The 18,218-nt window shown below is 33.6% G+C and overlaps 1 protein-coding gene across 1 annotated transcript; it reads left to right on the top strand.

Annotated features, from left to right (window-relative positions):
• The first annotated feature begins 6,887 nt into the window (after positions 1-6,887).
• LOC127859636 (uncharacterized) lies at positions 6,888-17,619 on the top strand. Its single transcript, XM_052397142.1, has 3 exons — positions 6,888-6,911; positions 10,483-10,710; positions 17,458-17,619. The coding sequence occupies exons 1-3, from the start codon at positions 6,888-6,890 to the stop codon at positions 17,617-17,619; spliced, it is 414 nt and encodes a 137-aa protein (XP_052253102.1).
• The last annotated feature ends 599 nt before the right edge of the window (positions 17,620-18,218 follow it).

Raw genomic sequence — 18,218 nt, 5'->3', positions numbered from 1 at the left:
TATTAAACGAGCGGTTAAAACATTATTGTTATTAAATATATTTTACTGAAAGCATATAATAAAGGGTGTGATTTATTTTTGTAAAATGTGTTACTGAAAAAAACCTATTTCCAATTTGTGAACAGGTCCCTGTATGAATCCAATATAAATGCAGTACGCAAACGCTATAATACGGTCATCTGATTTGACCCAAAAATCAACACTGGCCTGTAGATACGCCTAATTAAACCATGATGGGCGATTGACACAGTGGTTAATATCAGACAGGCTTTATTTGCTCTACGCTATTTCCAGAGACGTATTTTTGACTTGTTATATGCAAATGTTGTTTTAAACTCTTGTACATGTTTAAACGTTTATTAAGCTTGCCATAATTTAACTTTGAAAACAGATTTAAAATAAGTAAAGAACACGGTATTTTAGAGTTGTGTGCATACATTCGCGCTCTGAGAAAAGGGGGTTTAATGCATGTGCGTAAAGTGTCGTCCCGTATTAGCCTGTGCACTTCGCACAGGCTTATCAGGGGCTACACTTTTCGCTTTTATAATATTTTTCGTTTTAATAAAGTCTTTTCTTAGCAAAAATCTAGGTTAGGCGGAAAGAGTCGTCACTCATAAGCCTGTGTTGACTCTACAGGCTAATATGTGACGACACTTTGCGTACATGCATTTAACCACCTTCTCACAGCGCTTGGCTCATATAAATAGTAGAATTCAGTCAAACGTTTTATCCAAAGATATTACCTTATAAGGATATATTAATACATAATTGATATCCCGTGAGCAGTATAAAAGTGATATTCAAGCAATTTATGTAAGAAATGGTATACATATATAATAAACATCGCTTCATGTTGTACTTGATAATACATGATAACGGACGTAAGCGATCGTTACTAATAACTGTAATAAGAAATCCAAATTTCTGTTGATGCGGGCGCCATTTAGCACCAGTTTCACTTTAATTTCAGATTTGAACAAGCAAACTTGTACAATCATCGTCTTGTGCGTGTTTGCATTATGTCTGCAGAAGACATTTTGTAACGCCACAAGTGACATCATCAGAGCGTTGAAACGACAGGAAAGCGAGATTGAATTCCTGAGGCTAGAGTAGCGCAGCTGGAAGAAAATGCCAATAGCGAAAAAGAATTTCACGACCAAGAAAGGAAACACTTAAGAGTACCAGTTAACAGCGCAGCAAGGTACGTGCACATACATTTTAGTATCTGTTTGTTCTTTGTTAATAAATATTAGAAGAAAAAAACAAACATATCTTTAAGTTGATATTACTATTTTCAAATGCGACCGTTCTTTCAAACAAAGTCCGCCCTCTGACGCAATATCGTGTTTGCAAATTTGTTTACAACAGCAAATCAACAGGCTATTGTCTCGGGAACACGTTTCTTTTAAGACACGAAGCTCAATAATATGAACTCAATATAACTTTAGAACCACGTTCTAAATGTTCTAAAAAAGTATTTGTCTTGTTGTTGCATTTAAAAGATACGTTTTCTCATAATTTTCATTGAACAAAATGACCAAAATGACACTTTATACTAATACTCAAGAAGCCAGCTGGTTTGTGGGGTGCAATGCATAACATCATTGTAGATGATGCATATTATTTATAATTATGCTATCTCATGAGATAACCGCGCATATAAATGTCATTGATTGAAATCAATCTTCATATGGCCCATTTGTTTTTATCTAACGATACTCAGTAACATAACACTGTGCTTGTAATAAATATGAAAATGATAATGCCGCCAATTTCAAGGGATACAAACTACATATATGTATTATCTCCCTTTTCAGGGATGATGTTAAACATTACTTTATCAAAAACTAATAGGCAATCCACTAATTAATAGGCCCATGTAAATATATCCAATAGGTGCTTCACACAAGACACAAACGACCTCGGGTTGTCGCTGGAACACGCTTCTTCTGAACACACACTGTCCTTGGTAACCCAACTCACACGTCTTCTGGGTTCGGGGGGGGGGGGTATAGTCATATGCAATAATCCCGGTGCACTACATTAAAATCACAAGCAATTAATTTCGATAATATTTCCTACTTAAAATGCGGCTTTACGACACTTCTCGACCGGTTGTCATTATATGCACACACTAAGGGCTGGTTCAAGTCCTCAAAGAACTCTACGGAAACGACAGCAGCGCATTACTTCTTAATGCACAGATGGGACACTTCGTCAGGACATCGATGGATAACATGTTCCTTGCGAATATTATGCAGGAGACCTTCAAGACCACCACAACTCCATCTCCATCGCTGGCAGACCTATCTCTAATTTGAGATTTGATAATGACATTGACCTCAATGTGTAACCATCAGTGACCTCCAAGATCTCACCAACAGACTCTCTGGGGAGCATTTGGGGTGGCGGTGACTACGTTGAATAGAATACACATTCATAGCCTCGTCATGCGAAAATGGGTCTTAAGGCGTTTCGGCCGGCGTAGCTCAAGCCCAGCCTGTGCAATTGGGCAATTGGGCATCGCCTCTGGTCAGAGGCGATGCTGTCCGCTATATAATCACGCAAGGTTTAATGGTCTCATTATTCATCTCCTGACCAGACAGCCAGATGCGAAGGCTGGGCTATTGCTATGCTGGGGCGCATATGGCATAAGACCCATTTTCGCATGACGAGGATCTTTAAAAAAAATCTCATTGCGTATTGGAAATGACACATTTAAGCACAATGCTTCTCAATATAAAATTGAATCTAAACTGTGTAATTCAAAGCAAACTGGCAAATAAGGGTAGCCTATTCAGGCGTTTAGGAACGATTTCCAGACGGGCTAACCAAGTACGGCAAACATTTTGTGTTTAGATAATTAAACGATTTCCCTCTTATCGTGACACTATACTCTTTCGGTATTTTGTTTCTCATCTTGAAGGTGCTGACCTATTAGATGATGATTATGATGATGATGATGATGATGATGATGATGATGATGATGATGATGATGATGTTGTTGATGATGATGATGATGATGATGGTGATGATGATGATGATGATGATGATGAGGATGATGGTGATGAGGATGATGAGGATGATGATGAATATAATGTATAGCCATTTTGAATTTAATAAAAGCTTTAAGTGTGTGGTTTAAAAAGATGTACGTCAATATTTGTTTACAAATTGTACAGGATTTTCTTAAAATATCGGTAATTCGGTCAAATGTCTACATCCCGTATAACTTATTGAATGCGTAGGTTCTGACCTTGCCCGTTTTATATTCGAATATCCTTTAAAAGCAAATGAGTAATGATTTCTTACCCGGACAAAGATCAACCGATCCGGTAGACACTTATTTAGTTGGTTTGTTGTTTGTTATCGTATTATCAAACAACTGCGTCAAAACGGCATTTTTTGCAAAACAAATACGCTGGTATATTTGAAGTAACATTTAAATAAGGCGTAAAACAGTTCTTTGTTTCCCCTAACCCGTTTCCCCTAACCCGGCAGAACCAATTTGTTTGCGCCGACCCTTAACTTTTTGGGTATCCAATGTTAAGTTTTCGATCATGTTTGCTAAATTTAATTATATTCACCAAATCAACTATAAACTGTACGTTTATAATTGGTATATTCGATCATATTCACTAAATTTACTTTATATTACCAACAAATAACTAATAAATACTGTCAAATAGAGTTTGATGATATTTTTGCATTTCTTACATATTCTTATTTAAGTGGAAAATCATAAAAAATAAAAGTTCAAGAAAAAGTTAATAGCCGACCTACGTACTCTTATTCCTATTTTGATGTTAGTGGACACTAATGGCATTTTGAATTTTTGCTTAAAGTTGGAACTTTACACTTGTTATTTATATGATAACAATATATAAATTTTTAGATTCAGGATATAATACTATAAACCACCAATATAATATATTGTTCTTTTATGCTGTTTTGTTAATTTTCTTTCACATTTATATCTATAGGTATACTTTTCTTGTTGATTTTTAATGCATTTTTTATTAGTACTGGTTATATTTACTACCAAGGATTTTGTCTTTCTTAAAAAAAAAGTATTGCACCAGGTGGTGCAATATAAGAAAGACGATCACTTGTTGTTATCAATATCGCCTTGAGCTAAGCGAAACGATTTTACATACACATAAGTGCATTTAGCTAAGCGAAAAGACTTTTAAAACTCAAAAATGTGAACTATTTAAGTTAGTGAGTGAGTGATCGAGTGACTGCGTGAGGGATTGAGTGACAGAGTGAGTGATTGAGTGAACCACTTTTTCTCAAAATGTAACAATTAAATAGCGACAATTTGATAAGTTTTTCTCGCTGATCACGAATCTGAAATCCGTTTTGAAAACAAAGCTGCCGTTCAAAAGTTATGAAAGAATACAAAGAACACGTTGTGCACGAGATTCCGTGCACAAGGACCCGTTAAATGTAATAATGAGAATAACTTTTTTATTTCTTAACTTTTTTCAAAAATTTCAACGCATTTGTGGTCAGCCATATGACAGCATATAGATTTTCAAATACATACATATATATATATATATATATATATATATATATATATATATATATATATATATATATATATATATATATATATATATATATATATATATATATATATATATATATATATTAGCCTGTGCTATATATATATATATATATATATATATATATATATATATATATATATATATATATATATATATATATATATATATATATATATATATATAAGCCTGTGAAGTTAGCCTGTGCACACTGCAAAGGCTAATCCGAAAAGACACTACGCATTATTATGCCTATCCATTATTTGTAATAATAATTTTAAAAGAAATCAGCCTCTGCAGCCTGTGCGCACTGCAAAGGCTTATCCGAGAAGACACTTTACGCAAGCCTGTGCAGAAAGCCTGTGCGCTCTTCAAAGGCTAATCCGATAAGACACTTTGAGCATAATCTAGGGCTTGAGCTAAGCGAAAAGACTTTTCAAACCCAAAAGTGCGAACTATTTAAGTTAGTGAATGAGTGATTGAGTGACTGAGTGAGGGATTGAGTGACTGAGTGAGTGATTGAGTGAACCACTTTTTCTCAAAATGTAACAATGAAATAGCGACAATCTGATAAGTTTTTCTCGCTGATCACGAATCTGAAATCCGTTTTGAAAACAAAACTGCCGTTCAAAAGTTATGAAAGAAAACGAAGAACACGTTTTGCACGAGATTCCGTGCACAAGGACCCGTTAAATGTAAAAATGAGAATAACTTTTTTATTTCTTTACTTTTTTCAAAAATTTCCACGCATTTGTGGTCAGCCATTTGACAGCATATAGATTTTCATATATATATTAGCCTGTGCAGTTAGCCTGTGTGCACTGAAAAGGCTAATCCGAGAAGACACTACGCATTATTATATTATTATACCCTATCCATCAAGTGTAATAATAAGTTTAACAAAAATCAGCCTGTGCAGCCTGTGCGCATTGCATAGGCTTATCCGAGAAGACACTTTACGCAAGCCTGTGCAGTTAGCCTGTGCGCTCTGAAAAGGCTAATCCGAGAAGACACTTTGCGCATAATCATGCCGAGCCATCATGTGTAATAATAATTTAAAAAAAACAACATCAGCCTGTGCAGCCTGTGCTCTCTGCAAAGGCTAATCCGAGAAGACACTTTACACAAGCCTGTGCAGTTAGCCTGTGCGCACTGCAAAGGCTAATCCGAGCAGACACATTATGCATAAATATGCCTTACCATCATGTGTAATAAAAATAATATATAAAAAGCCTGTGCATTAAGCCTGTGCGCACTGTCACATGGGATAATTAAGAATGAAACGATGTAAAGGTAGCAAGGGAGTTGATTGTGTTATTGTAAACTTGTAACATATATCTACCTTATTTTGCACGAGATTCTGTGCAGAAAGACTCTTTAATGTAATAGTGATTATAACTTGTTTATTTCTTAACTTTTTTCAAAAATTTCAACGCATCTGTGGTCAGCCAAATGTCAGCATATAGATTTTCAAAGACACTTTTACGCATAATTATGCCTAACCATCATCTGTAATAATAGTAAAAAAAGTTCATTGATTCATAAATTCTGTTTGGATAGTCATACGTGCATCAAACCTATATTTTTCCGGTAGTTTAAAGTCCCACGGACATATTGATGTGCGCATTGGGGGTATAGCTGTGCCCCGGGGGTCGAAATAGGGTGTGTCAAAGCGTGCCACCCCCGTAAATGATGCTGGCTTTTTTTAGCTTTGTATATATAACTTTTGAACGGCTCATTCGAGCGGATTCTTGTTCAGCGGAGTGATTTCACATAGATAAGCATTGTTTCATTTGGCGCAAACAAAAAATATGTTTCCTTATATAATACATATTGGAAAACGTGATTTTGCAGATCAATAACTTTTGAACGGATGAAGATATCCCAAAAATTTAAACTGATCCGCGCACAACTTGATGACGGCATAAAAAAAAAAAAAACTAGCCTGTGCAAACTGCACTGGCTAATCCTGGACGATTTTTCACGCTAAATTATAAATAACACTCACGTTTTATTTAAATAAAAAAGCCTGTGCATTCAGCCTGTGCGCACTGTCACATGAGAATGAAACGATGTAAAGTTAGCAAGGGAGTTCATTGTGTTATTGTAAACGTGTAGCATTTGTCTCCCTTCAACGGTTAGCTTAACACAAAGGAAACATTTAAGCGGGCTTTTGCCACGAGATTTCCGTGCGGACGCCCCGTGCTACGTTAACGTCAGACCCGCTTTTCATCAGAACAAAGAAGGACGAACACGGAGAAGTACGTGCGAATATTTTTAAGTGTATTGGGTGTATTGTTGTGTTGGATCTTTACAATGGATAAGGACACAGGAAAGAAGGTAAGTTGTATATATCAAGTAACATTGTCATTGTAATTATATATTAAAAGATTACCATAATATTATAAAGATCGCTAAGTTTTTCCATAACTCGCTTGCACGAAGAAAACAAATTGCTCTTTCCATCATTTCAATCATGTGTATAGAGTTATCATTTGAGAATTCCAGCATTAGTATATAAATAAAATAAAATGCGTAATGCTTTCATGAATTTTATTATCAATTCGCATTGCAGATTTCGTAACAAATATCAATAATTATTTAAGGGGTCAAGATATATTAAATAAAGTAGCATATTCGCATTCAGCGACCCCAAATCACGTAGATTGGACTATCTTATTATTTTATTTCCATGCAATTTAAGGTGTCCGTAGCTTCGTGCGAGTTTGTATATAAATTGTTGTTGATGTTTTTAAAAAAAATTATACAATACAATCTATATTTCCTTAACGGCTCAAGATATTGAAAAAAGAGCAACTGATTCTGATAAAATAAAATAAAAATCATATATTTTACAGATTTTTCAAGCACAAAAGTTCCTTGAGCTATGCGAACAGGTTTTTCAAACACAAAAATGCGAACCAACAAACATTATAACTTAAGGACTTAATGTATCCGATGCTATTTTGTTATCTTTTTTTATAATTATGCAAAAAGTGTATCTATCAAAAGTGTATCAAACTCAACACACTGGTCCAGAATCCGTTTGAATTTTACAAATATCTTAGCCGTTCACAAGTTACAGAAAAGACGAGATTGCCTTGTCAATGGTAAATGAATTTCTTTTTATTATAAATTGTTTAAACATGGACATAATTTGAAAGTAAAACATATTGTCCAATGGAACTCAACACGCTGGTCAAGAATCCGTTTGAATTTTTCAAATATCTTGAGCCGTTCACAAGTTACAGAAAAGACGATATTGCGTGGTCACTGGTTAATTACTTTTGTGTTATAAATGGTTTAAACATGGACATATCTTCAAGTAAAAAATATTTTCCAATAGAATGAACACGCTGATCCAGAATCCGTTAGAATATTTTAATATCTTGAGCCGTTCAAGCCGTTAATTTAAGATTTAACAATAATTTTATTATATTTAATTTTACATAGAACTTTTAGTCAGCCATTGCGGGATACACTGGCCGGTTAATTGTAAATAAATTTATCATATGATTTCATTTGCTCATTCGTGGTTTCAGGGTGTCAGTATTGTTCATTTCTTTTTAATATTAGTGCTTGCTTATTATTAAATAAATATATAAAGAAATTAGCCTGTGTAGCTAGCCAGTGCTGGATATCCTGGCTGGTTAATTGTAAATAAATATAAAATATGATTCAATTGGCATATTCGTGGTTTCAGGGTGTCAGTAGTGTTCATTTCTTTTTAATAATAGTGCTTGTTTATTATTAAATATATTTATAAAGAAATTAGCCTGTGTAGTTAATCAGTGCAGGATATCCTGGCTGGTTAATTGTAAATTAATATAACATTTGATTTCATTGGCTCATTCAGGGTTTCATTTTGTTTTCATTTAATATTAATATAAGTGTCTATCTATATATCTACCTATCTGCCCAGGGTACCCTGGCTACCCAGATTAATTGTAAATAATGAAATGCATATTATGATTCAATGTTGCTTATTCTATGATTACAGGTTCATTCAAAGCCATTTTTATTATATATGCCATATATAAAGAAATAGACTTGAAAATGTTTGTCACATAGTACCAAATATGACAAATATCAGCATTTTTATGTACGGTGCTCACATGGAAACAATGTCTGTGACCATAAAATAATAGCTGAATGCATACTAAGGTTAAATGTTGCTAACACAATGACTACAGGTTCAAACAAAGCCATTTTTAATACGATTTATGCTATATTTAAAGAAATAGACTTAACAATGTGTGTCTGTTATTACCAAATATGAGAAAAATCTGCATTTTTATGTGGGGTACTCACATGAAAATAATCTCTGTGCATAAACAATAATAGATGAATGCATATTAAGCTTAAATGTTGCTTACACAATTAGTACACGTTCATCCAAAGCCTTTTTTATTATTATATATGCCATATATAAAGAAATAGACTTGAAAATGTGTGTCGCATACTACCAAATAAGACAAATATCAGCATTTGTATGTACGGTGCTCACATGGAAACAATGTCTGTGCCCATAAAATAATAGATGAATGCATATTAAGGTTAGATATTGCTAACACAATGACTACAGGTTCATACAAAGCCATTTTTTATAAGATATATGCACAATTTAAAGAAATAGACTTTAAAATGTGTGTCTGCGATTACCAAATATGTGAACAATCTGCATTTTTATGTAGGGTACTCACATGAAATAAATCTCTGTGCCAAAACAATAATAGATGAATGTATATTAAGCTTAAATGTTGCTAACACAATGAGTACAGGTTCATACAAAGCCATTTTTATTATTATATATGCCATATATAAAGAAATAGACTTGAATATGTGTGTCGCATACTACCAAATAAGACAAATATCAGCATTTGTATGTAGGGTGCTCACATGGAAACAATATATGTGCCCATTAAATAATAGAAAAATGCATATTGAGGTTAAATGTTGCTAGCACAATGACTAAAGGTTCAAACAAAGCCATTTTTAATAAGATATATGCAAAAAGTTATGAAATAGAATTAAAAATATGTGTCTGCTATTAGCAATTATGAGATAAATCTGTTATTGTAACTAAATTTTACATTTGATTTCATTGGCTCTTTCAGGGTTTCTTTTTTATGTTTTATTTATATTAGTGTTTGTTTAATATTTAATTATATATACAGAAATTAGCCTGTGTAGGTAGCCAGTGCAGGCTTTCCAGAGTACCCTATAATACCAGGCTACAATGGGCAGCCAGGGTACCCTATATACCCTTTCAGTTTTTTTGTGTTATATTAGTGTTTGTTTACTATTGAATAAATATATGTATAAAGAAATTAGCCTGTGTAGTTAACCAGTGAGGGCTACTCAAAGTACCCTATAATACCAGGGTACCCTGGGTAGCCACGGTACCCTATTTACCCTTTCAGTTTTGTTATTGTTGCTTTTTTATATTAGTGTTTGTTTAATATTAAATTATATTTAAAGAAATTAGCCTGTGTAGTCAGCCATTGCGGGATACACTGGCTGGTTAATTGTAAATAAATATAACCTTTTATTTCATTGGCTCATTCAGGGTTTTATGGTTAGCTACATTGTTTAGTAGGTTCAGTTAAGTATTAGAGTAATTAGCGTGTGTAGTCAGCCAATGCGGACTGCACAGGCTATCCCGTGACAATGCTTGACATTACGTTGATGTTCGGGTTAATTTAGAGTATTATATATTATACTTGCAAGAGTATGTAAAGTGCATCTAAGTGGTTTTGAACTTGTTAAACATAACTTTAAAGAGGGTGTATAAAGTTTGGCATATGTCGGTCCGTCGATCGGTCTGTCCGTCCACCTAATCCTATAACATTTGTTATATTATATTGTGTTATTAAATAACAGCATAACAATGAGCATAATTATGTTTCAGGAAAGGTCGCCTAGAGGAAAGCAGCCTGCGAAGGGCCAGCCGGCCAAGATGAGGGGGGCAGATAGCTCCATCCAGCCCCGGCAGGCAAGCTCTAGCCCGGAGTCCCGGCAGCCAAGCCCTAGCCCGGAGCCTCGGCAGCCAAGCCCTAGCCCGGAGTCCCGGCAGCCAAGCCCTAGCGCGGAGCCCCGGCAGCCAAGCCCTAGCCCGGAGCCCCTGCCTCCTACCACAGTGATAACGTAAGTTGCTGTTATATTAGATAGCATTTGTGTTTTAATATAACTTCAGTTTAGCCAAATTGTTAAGCTATTGATGTTTATTAGTGCCACATTTTACAATTTTAAATAGGCGTTTGACATGTGTTGTTTTACAGACCATCCTCAGCCGCAGTGACACCTTATATAACCCTATATAACTTTTGAACGGCTTAAGATATCTCAGAATTTCGAGCGGATTCTTGTTCAGCGGAGTGATTTCACATAGATTATCATATTAAATTGTTTCATTTGGCGAAAACAAAAAATATGTTTCCTTATATAATACATATTGGAAAATTTGACTTTGCATATCAATAACTTTTGAACGGATAAAGATATCCCAAATATTAAAACTGATTCGTGCATAACTTGATGACGGCATACAAAAAAAGTTAAAAAAAAACAAACTAGCCTGTACAAACTGCACTGGCTAATCCTGGACGATTTTTCACGCTATATTATGAATAACACTCACGTTTTATTTAAATTAAAAAAAAAACCTGTGCATTCAGCCTGTGCGCACTGTCACATGGAAATGAAACGATGTAAAGTTAGCAAGGGAGTTCATTGTGTTATTGTAAACGTGTAGCATTTGTCTCCCTTCAACGGTTAGCTTAACACAAAGGAAACATTTAGGCGGGCTTTTGCCACGAGATTTCCGTACGGACGCTCCGTGCTACGTTAACGTCAGACCCGCTTTTCATCAGAACAAAGAAAGACGAACACGGAGAAGTTCATGCGAATATTTTTAAGTGTATTGGGTGTATTGTTGTGTTCGATCTTTAAAATGGATAAGGACACAGGAAAGAAGGTAAGTTGTATATATCAAGTAACATTGTCATTGTAATTATATATTAAAAGATTACCATAATATTATAGTTTTTCCATAACTCGCTTGCACGAAGAAAACAAATTGCTCTTTCAATCATTTCAATCATGTGTATAGAGTTATCATTTGAGAATTCCAGCATTAGTATATAAAATGCGTAATGCTTTCATGAATTATATTATCAATTCGCATTGCAGATTTCGTAACAAATATCAATAATTATTGAAGGGGTCAAGATATATCAAATATAGTAGCATATTCGCATTCAGCGACCCCAAATCACGTAGATTGGACTATTTTATTATATTATTTCCATGCAATTTAAGGTGTCCGTGGCTTCGTGCGAGTTTGTATATAAATTGTTGTTGATGTTTTTATAATTTTTATACAATACAATCTATATTTCCTTAACGGCTTAAGATATTGAAAAAAGAGCAACTGATTCACAATCAGCGACATTGTTTCCTATGGATTTCATTATGTTATTGTTTAATTTCCATGTACTTTAAGGTGACCGCCGTGACTTTCCATTTTCAAATATAGCGGCTCTGAGAAACGGAGGCTTAATGCAATAGTGATAATCCAATAGTGATTATAACTTTTTTATTTCTTAATTTTTTTTCATTCAAACATGTAAACGCATTCGTGGTCAGCCACACGACAGCATATAGATTTTCATATAAATAGATACAAAATAAAAAAAATATATAAAAAATCTAATATTTTACAGATTTTTCAAGCACAAAAGTTCCTTGAGCTATGCGAACAGGTTTGTCAAACACAAAAAAGCGAACCAACAAACAATATTACTTAAGGGCTTAATGTATCCGATGCTATTTTGCTATCTTTTTTATAATTATGCGAAAAGTGTATCTATCAAAAGTGTATCAAACTCAACACGCTGGTCCAGAATCCGTTTGAATTTTTCAAATATCTTAGCCGTTCACAAATTACAGAAAAGACGAGATTGCCTTGTCAATGGTAAATTAATTTCTTTCTAATATAAATTGTTTAAACATGGACATAATTTGAAAGTAAAACATATTGTCCAATGGAACTCAACACGCTGGTCCAGAATCCGTTTGAATTTTTCAAATAAATTATCTTGAGCCGTTCACAAGTTACAGAAAAGACGATATTGCGTGGTCACTGGTTAATTACTTTTGTGTTATAAATTGTTTAAACATGGACATATCTTCAATTAAAAAATATTTTCCAATAGAACTGAACACCCTGATCCAGAATCCGTTAGAATTTTTTTAATATCTTGAGCCATTCAATCCGTTAATTTAAGATTAAACAATAATTTTATTTAACTTTTAGTCAGCCATGGCGGGATACACTGGCCGGTTAATTGTAAATAAATATATCATATGATTTCATTTGCTTATTCGTGGTTTCAGGGTGTCACTATTGTTCATTTCTTTTTAATATTAGTGCTTGTTTATTATTAAATACATTTATAAAGAAACTAGCCTGTGTAGTTAGCCAGTGCTGGATATCCTGGCTGGTTAATTGTAAATAAATATAACAGATGATTTAATTGGCACATTCGTGGTTTCAGGGTGTCAGTAGTGTTCATTTCTTTTTAATATTAGTGCTTGTTTATTATTAAATATATTTATAAAGAAATTAGCCTGTGTAGCTAATCAGTGCGGGATATCTTGGCTGGTTAATTGTAAATAAATATAACATCTGATTTCATTGGCTCATTCAAGGTTTCAGGGTGTCAGTATTGTTCATTTCTTTTTAATATTAGTGCTTGTTTGTTATTAAATGTTAAAAAAAATAAGCCTGTGTAGTTAGCCAGTGCTGGATATCTTGGCTGGTTAATTGTAAATAAATATAACATATGATTTAATTGGCACATTCAGGGTGTCAGTAGTGTTCATTTCTTTTTAATATTAGTGCTTGTTTATTTTTAAATATATTTATAAAGAAATTAGCCTGTGTAGTTAGCCAGTGCTAGATATCCTGGCTTTTTAATTGTAAATAAATATAACATATGATTTAATTGGCACATTCAGGGTTTCAGGGTGTCAGTAGTGTTCATTTCTTTTAAATATTAGTGCTTGCTTATTATTTAATATATTTATAAAAAAATTAGCCTGTGTAGTTAGCCAGTGCTGGATATATTGGCTGGTTAATTGTAAATAAATATAACATGATTTAATTGGCACATTCAGGGTTTCAGGGTGTCAGTAGTGTTCATTTCTCTTAAATATTAGTGCTTGTTTATTATTAAATATATTTATAAAGAAATTAGCCTGTGTAGTTAGCCAGTGGGGATATCCTGGCTGGTTAATTGTAAATAAATATCTCATATGATATCATTGGCTCATTCAGGATTTCAGGGTGTCAGCATTGTTCATTTCTTTTTAATATTAGTGCTTGTTTATTATTAAATATATTTATAAAGAAATAAGCCTGTGTAGTTAGCCAGTGCGGGATATACTGGCTGGTTAATTGTAAATAAATATATTATATGATATCATTGGCTCATTCAGGTTTCAGGGTGTCAGTATTGTTCATTTCTTTTTAATATTAGTGCTTGTTTATTATTAAATATATTTATAAAGAAATTCGCCTGTGTAGTTAGCCAGTGGGGGATATCCTGGCTGGTTAATTGTAAATAAATATAACATATGATATCATTGGCTCATTCAGAATTTCAGGGTGTCAGCATTGTTCATGTCTTTTATATATTAGTACTTGTTTATTATTAAATATATTTATAAAAAAATAAGTCTGTGTAGTTAGCAAGTGCGGGATATCCTGGCTGGTTAATTGTAAATAAATATAACATTTGATTTCATTGGCTCATTCAGGGTTTCAGGGTTTAATTTCATTTTCATTAAATATAAATATAAGTGTCTATCTATCTATCTACCTATCTACCCAGGGTACCCTGGCTACCCAGATTAATTGTTAATAAATATATCATTTGATTTCATTGGCTGATTCTGGGTTTCAATTTGTTTTAATTTATTTTTAATATTCGTGTCTATCTACCTATCAACCTATCTACCCAGGGTACCCTGGCTACCCAGATTAATTGTTAATAAATATATCATATGATTTAATTGGCTCATTCAGGGTTTCATTTTGTTTTCATTTAATATTAATATTAGTGTCTATCTACCTATCTACCTATCTGCCCAGGGTACCCTGGCTACCAGATTAATTGTAAATAATGAAATGCATATTATGCTTCAATGTTGCTTATTCTATGATTACAGGTTCATTCAAAGCCATTTTTATTATTATATATGCCATATATAAAGAAATAGACTTAAAAATGTTTGTCACATAGTACCAAATATGTCAAATATCAGCATTTTTATGTAGGGTGCTCACATGGAAACAATGTCTGTGCCCATAAAATAATAGATGAATGCATACTAAGGTTAAATGTTGCTAACACAATGACTACATGTTCAAGCAAAGTTATTTTTAATACGATATATGCTTAATTTAAATAAATAGACTTAAAAATGTGGGGTACTCACATGAAAAAAATCTCTGTGCCAAAACAATAATAGATGAATATATATTAAGCTTAAATGTTGCTAAAACAATGAGTACAGGTTCATTCAAAGACATTTGAATTATTATTATATATGCCATATATAAAGAAATAGACTTGAAAATGTTTGTCGAATAGTACCAAATAAGACAAATATCAGCATTTTTATGTACGGTGCTCACACGGAAACAATCTCTGTGCCAATAAAATAATAGATGAATGCATATTAAGGTTAAATGTTACTTACACAATGACTACAGGTTCAAACAAAGCCATTTTAAATAAGATATATGCAAAATTTAAAGAAATAGATTTAAAAATGTGTGTCTGCTATAACCAAATATGAGAAAATCTGCACTTTTAATTGTAGGGTCCTCACATGAAAAAATCTCTGTGCCAAAACAATAATAGATGAATGCATATTAAGCTTAAATGAAACTAACACAAATAGTACAGGTTCATCCAAAGCCATTTTTATTATTATAAATGCCATATATAAAGAAATAGACTTCAAAATGTGTGTCGCATACTACCAAATAAGACAAATATAAGCATTTTTATGTACGGTGCTCACATGGAAACCAACTCTGTGCCCATAAAATAATAGATGAATAATGTTAATGTTAGATGTTGCTAACACAACGACTACAGGGTCAAACAAAGCCATTTTTAATAAGATATATGCAATATTTAAAGAAATAGACTTAAAAATGTGCGTCTGTTATTACCAAATATGAGAAAAATCTGCATTTTTATGTAGGGTTCTCACATGAAATAAATCTCTGTGCCAAAACAATAATAGATGAATGCATATTAAGCTTAAATGTTGCTAACACAATGAGTTCAGGTTCATCCAAAGCCTTTATTATTATTATATATGCCGTATATAAAGAAATAGACTTGAAAATGTGTGTCGCATACTACCAAATAGGACAAATATCAGCATTTGTATGTATGGTGCTCACATGGAAACAATGTCTGTGCCCATAAAATAATAGATGAATGCATATTAAGTTTAGATGTTGCTAACACAATGACTACAGGTTCAAACAAAGCCATTTTTAATAAGATATATGCACAATTTAAAGAAATAGACTTAAAATGTGTGTCTGCTATTACCAAATATGTGAAAAATCTGCATTTTTATGTAGGGTACTCAAATGAACAAAATCTCTGTGCCAAATTAATAATAGATGAATGCATATTAAGCTTAAATGTTGCTAACACAATGAGTACAGGTTCATACAAAGCCATTTGTATTGTTATATATGCCATATAAAAAGAAATAGACTTGAAAATGTGTGTCGCATACTATCAAATAAGACAAATATCAGCATTTGTATGTAGGGTGCTCACATGGAAACAATATATGTGCCCATAAAATAATAGATGAATGCATATTGAGGTTAAATATTGCTAGCACCATGACTAAAGGTTCAAACAAAGCCATTTTTAATAAGATATATGCAAAAAGTAATGAAATAGAATTAAAAATATGCGTCTGCTATTAGCAATTATGAGATAAATCTGTTATTATAACTAAATTTAACATTTGATTTAATTGGCTCTTTCAGGGTTTCTTTTTTATGTTTATTTATATTAGTGTTTGTTTTATATTAAATTATATATACAAAAATTAGCCTGTGTAGTCAGAGGGTGCGGGCTTCCCAGAGTACCCTATAATACCAGGGTACAATGGGTAGCCAGGGTACCCTATATACCCTTTCAGTTTTTTGTGTTATATTAGTGTTTGTTTACTATTGAATAAATATATGTATAAAGAAATTAGCCTGTGTAGTTAACCAGTGAGGGCTACTCAAAGTACCCTATAATACCAGGGTACCCTGGGTAGCCACGGTACCCTATCTACCCTTTCAGTTTTGTTATTGTTGCTTTTTTATATAAGTGTTTGTTTAATATTAAATAATATTTAAAGAAATTAGCCTGTGTAGTCAGCCATTGCGGGATACACTGGCTGGTTAATTGTAAATAAATATAACCTTTTATTTCATTGGCTCATTCAGGGTTTTATGGTTAGCTACATTGTTTAGTAGGTTCAGTTAAGTATTAGAGTAATTAGCGTGTGTAGTCAGCCAATGCGGACTGCACAGGCTATCCTGTGACAATGCTTGACATTACGTTGATGTTCCAGTTAATTTAGAGTATTACATATTATACTTGCAAGAGTATGTAAAGTGCATCTAAGCGATTTTGTACTTGTTAAACATAACTTTAAAGAAGGTGTATAATGTTTGGAATATGTCGGTCCGTCGATCGGTCTGTCCGTCCACCTAATCCTATAACATTTGTTATATTATATTTTGTTATTAAATAACAGCATAACAATGAGCATAATTGTGTATCAGGAAAGGTCGCCTCGAGGAAAGCAGCCTGCGAAGGGCCAGCCGGCCAAGATGAGGAGGGCAGATAGTTCCATCCAGCCCCGGCAGGCAAGCTCTAGCCCGGAGTCCCGGCAGCCAAGCCCTAGCCCGGAGCCCCGGCAGCCAAGCCCTACCCAGGCGAAATGAAGGCCATATGACCATGGTCTACCATGGTAGACCATGGTTAAACCATGGTCGACCATGGTCATATGACCATGGTCGACCATGGTAGACCACGTTTTGTAAAATGGCACCACGGTCTTTGACCATGGTCATCATGACCATGGTCAACCATGGTCAAATACCATGGTTGACCATGGTCAAATAACATGGTTGACCATGGTCAAATAACATGGTCGACCATGGTCATGATGACCATGGTCAAAGACCGTGGTGCCATTTAACAAAACGTGGTTGGCCATGGTCTACCATGGTTGACAACCATGGTATACCATGGTCATATGGCCTTCATTTCGCAATAACTTATCATGATTTTCAGAAGTCACAGTAAATGCATTCCAGACTCTGCTAATAGCTCAACAATTTTAACTGGCAATTGTGAACTCCATTACTATAAATTATAGGTTTGCAATATTTTGTTTATTTGCTTTCATTTTTGTTTGTGCACATTTTATCACAAGTTTCATTTGACTATAACAGTGTATTTAGCAAGGTAAAAAAATCGCCTCCGGTTCTGAAACTAATTTATTCTTCGTAACAATGCTTTATGTACAGTCATAAATTGT

Source organism: Dreissena polymorpha, chromosome 15 (genome assembly GCF_020536995.1).
Source record: "Dreissena polymorpha isolate Duluth1 chromosome 15, UMN_Dpol_1.0, whole genome shotgun sequence".
Lineage (NCBI taxonomy): Eukaryota > Metazoa > Mollusca > Bivalvia > Myida > Dreissenidae > Dreissena > Dreissena polymorpha.
The sequence above is the reverse complement of the archived record's forward strand: the minus strand, read 5'-3'. Positions and strand labels throughout refer to the sequence as shown.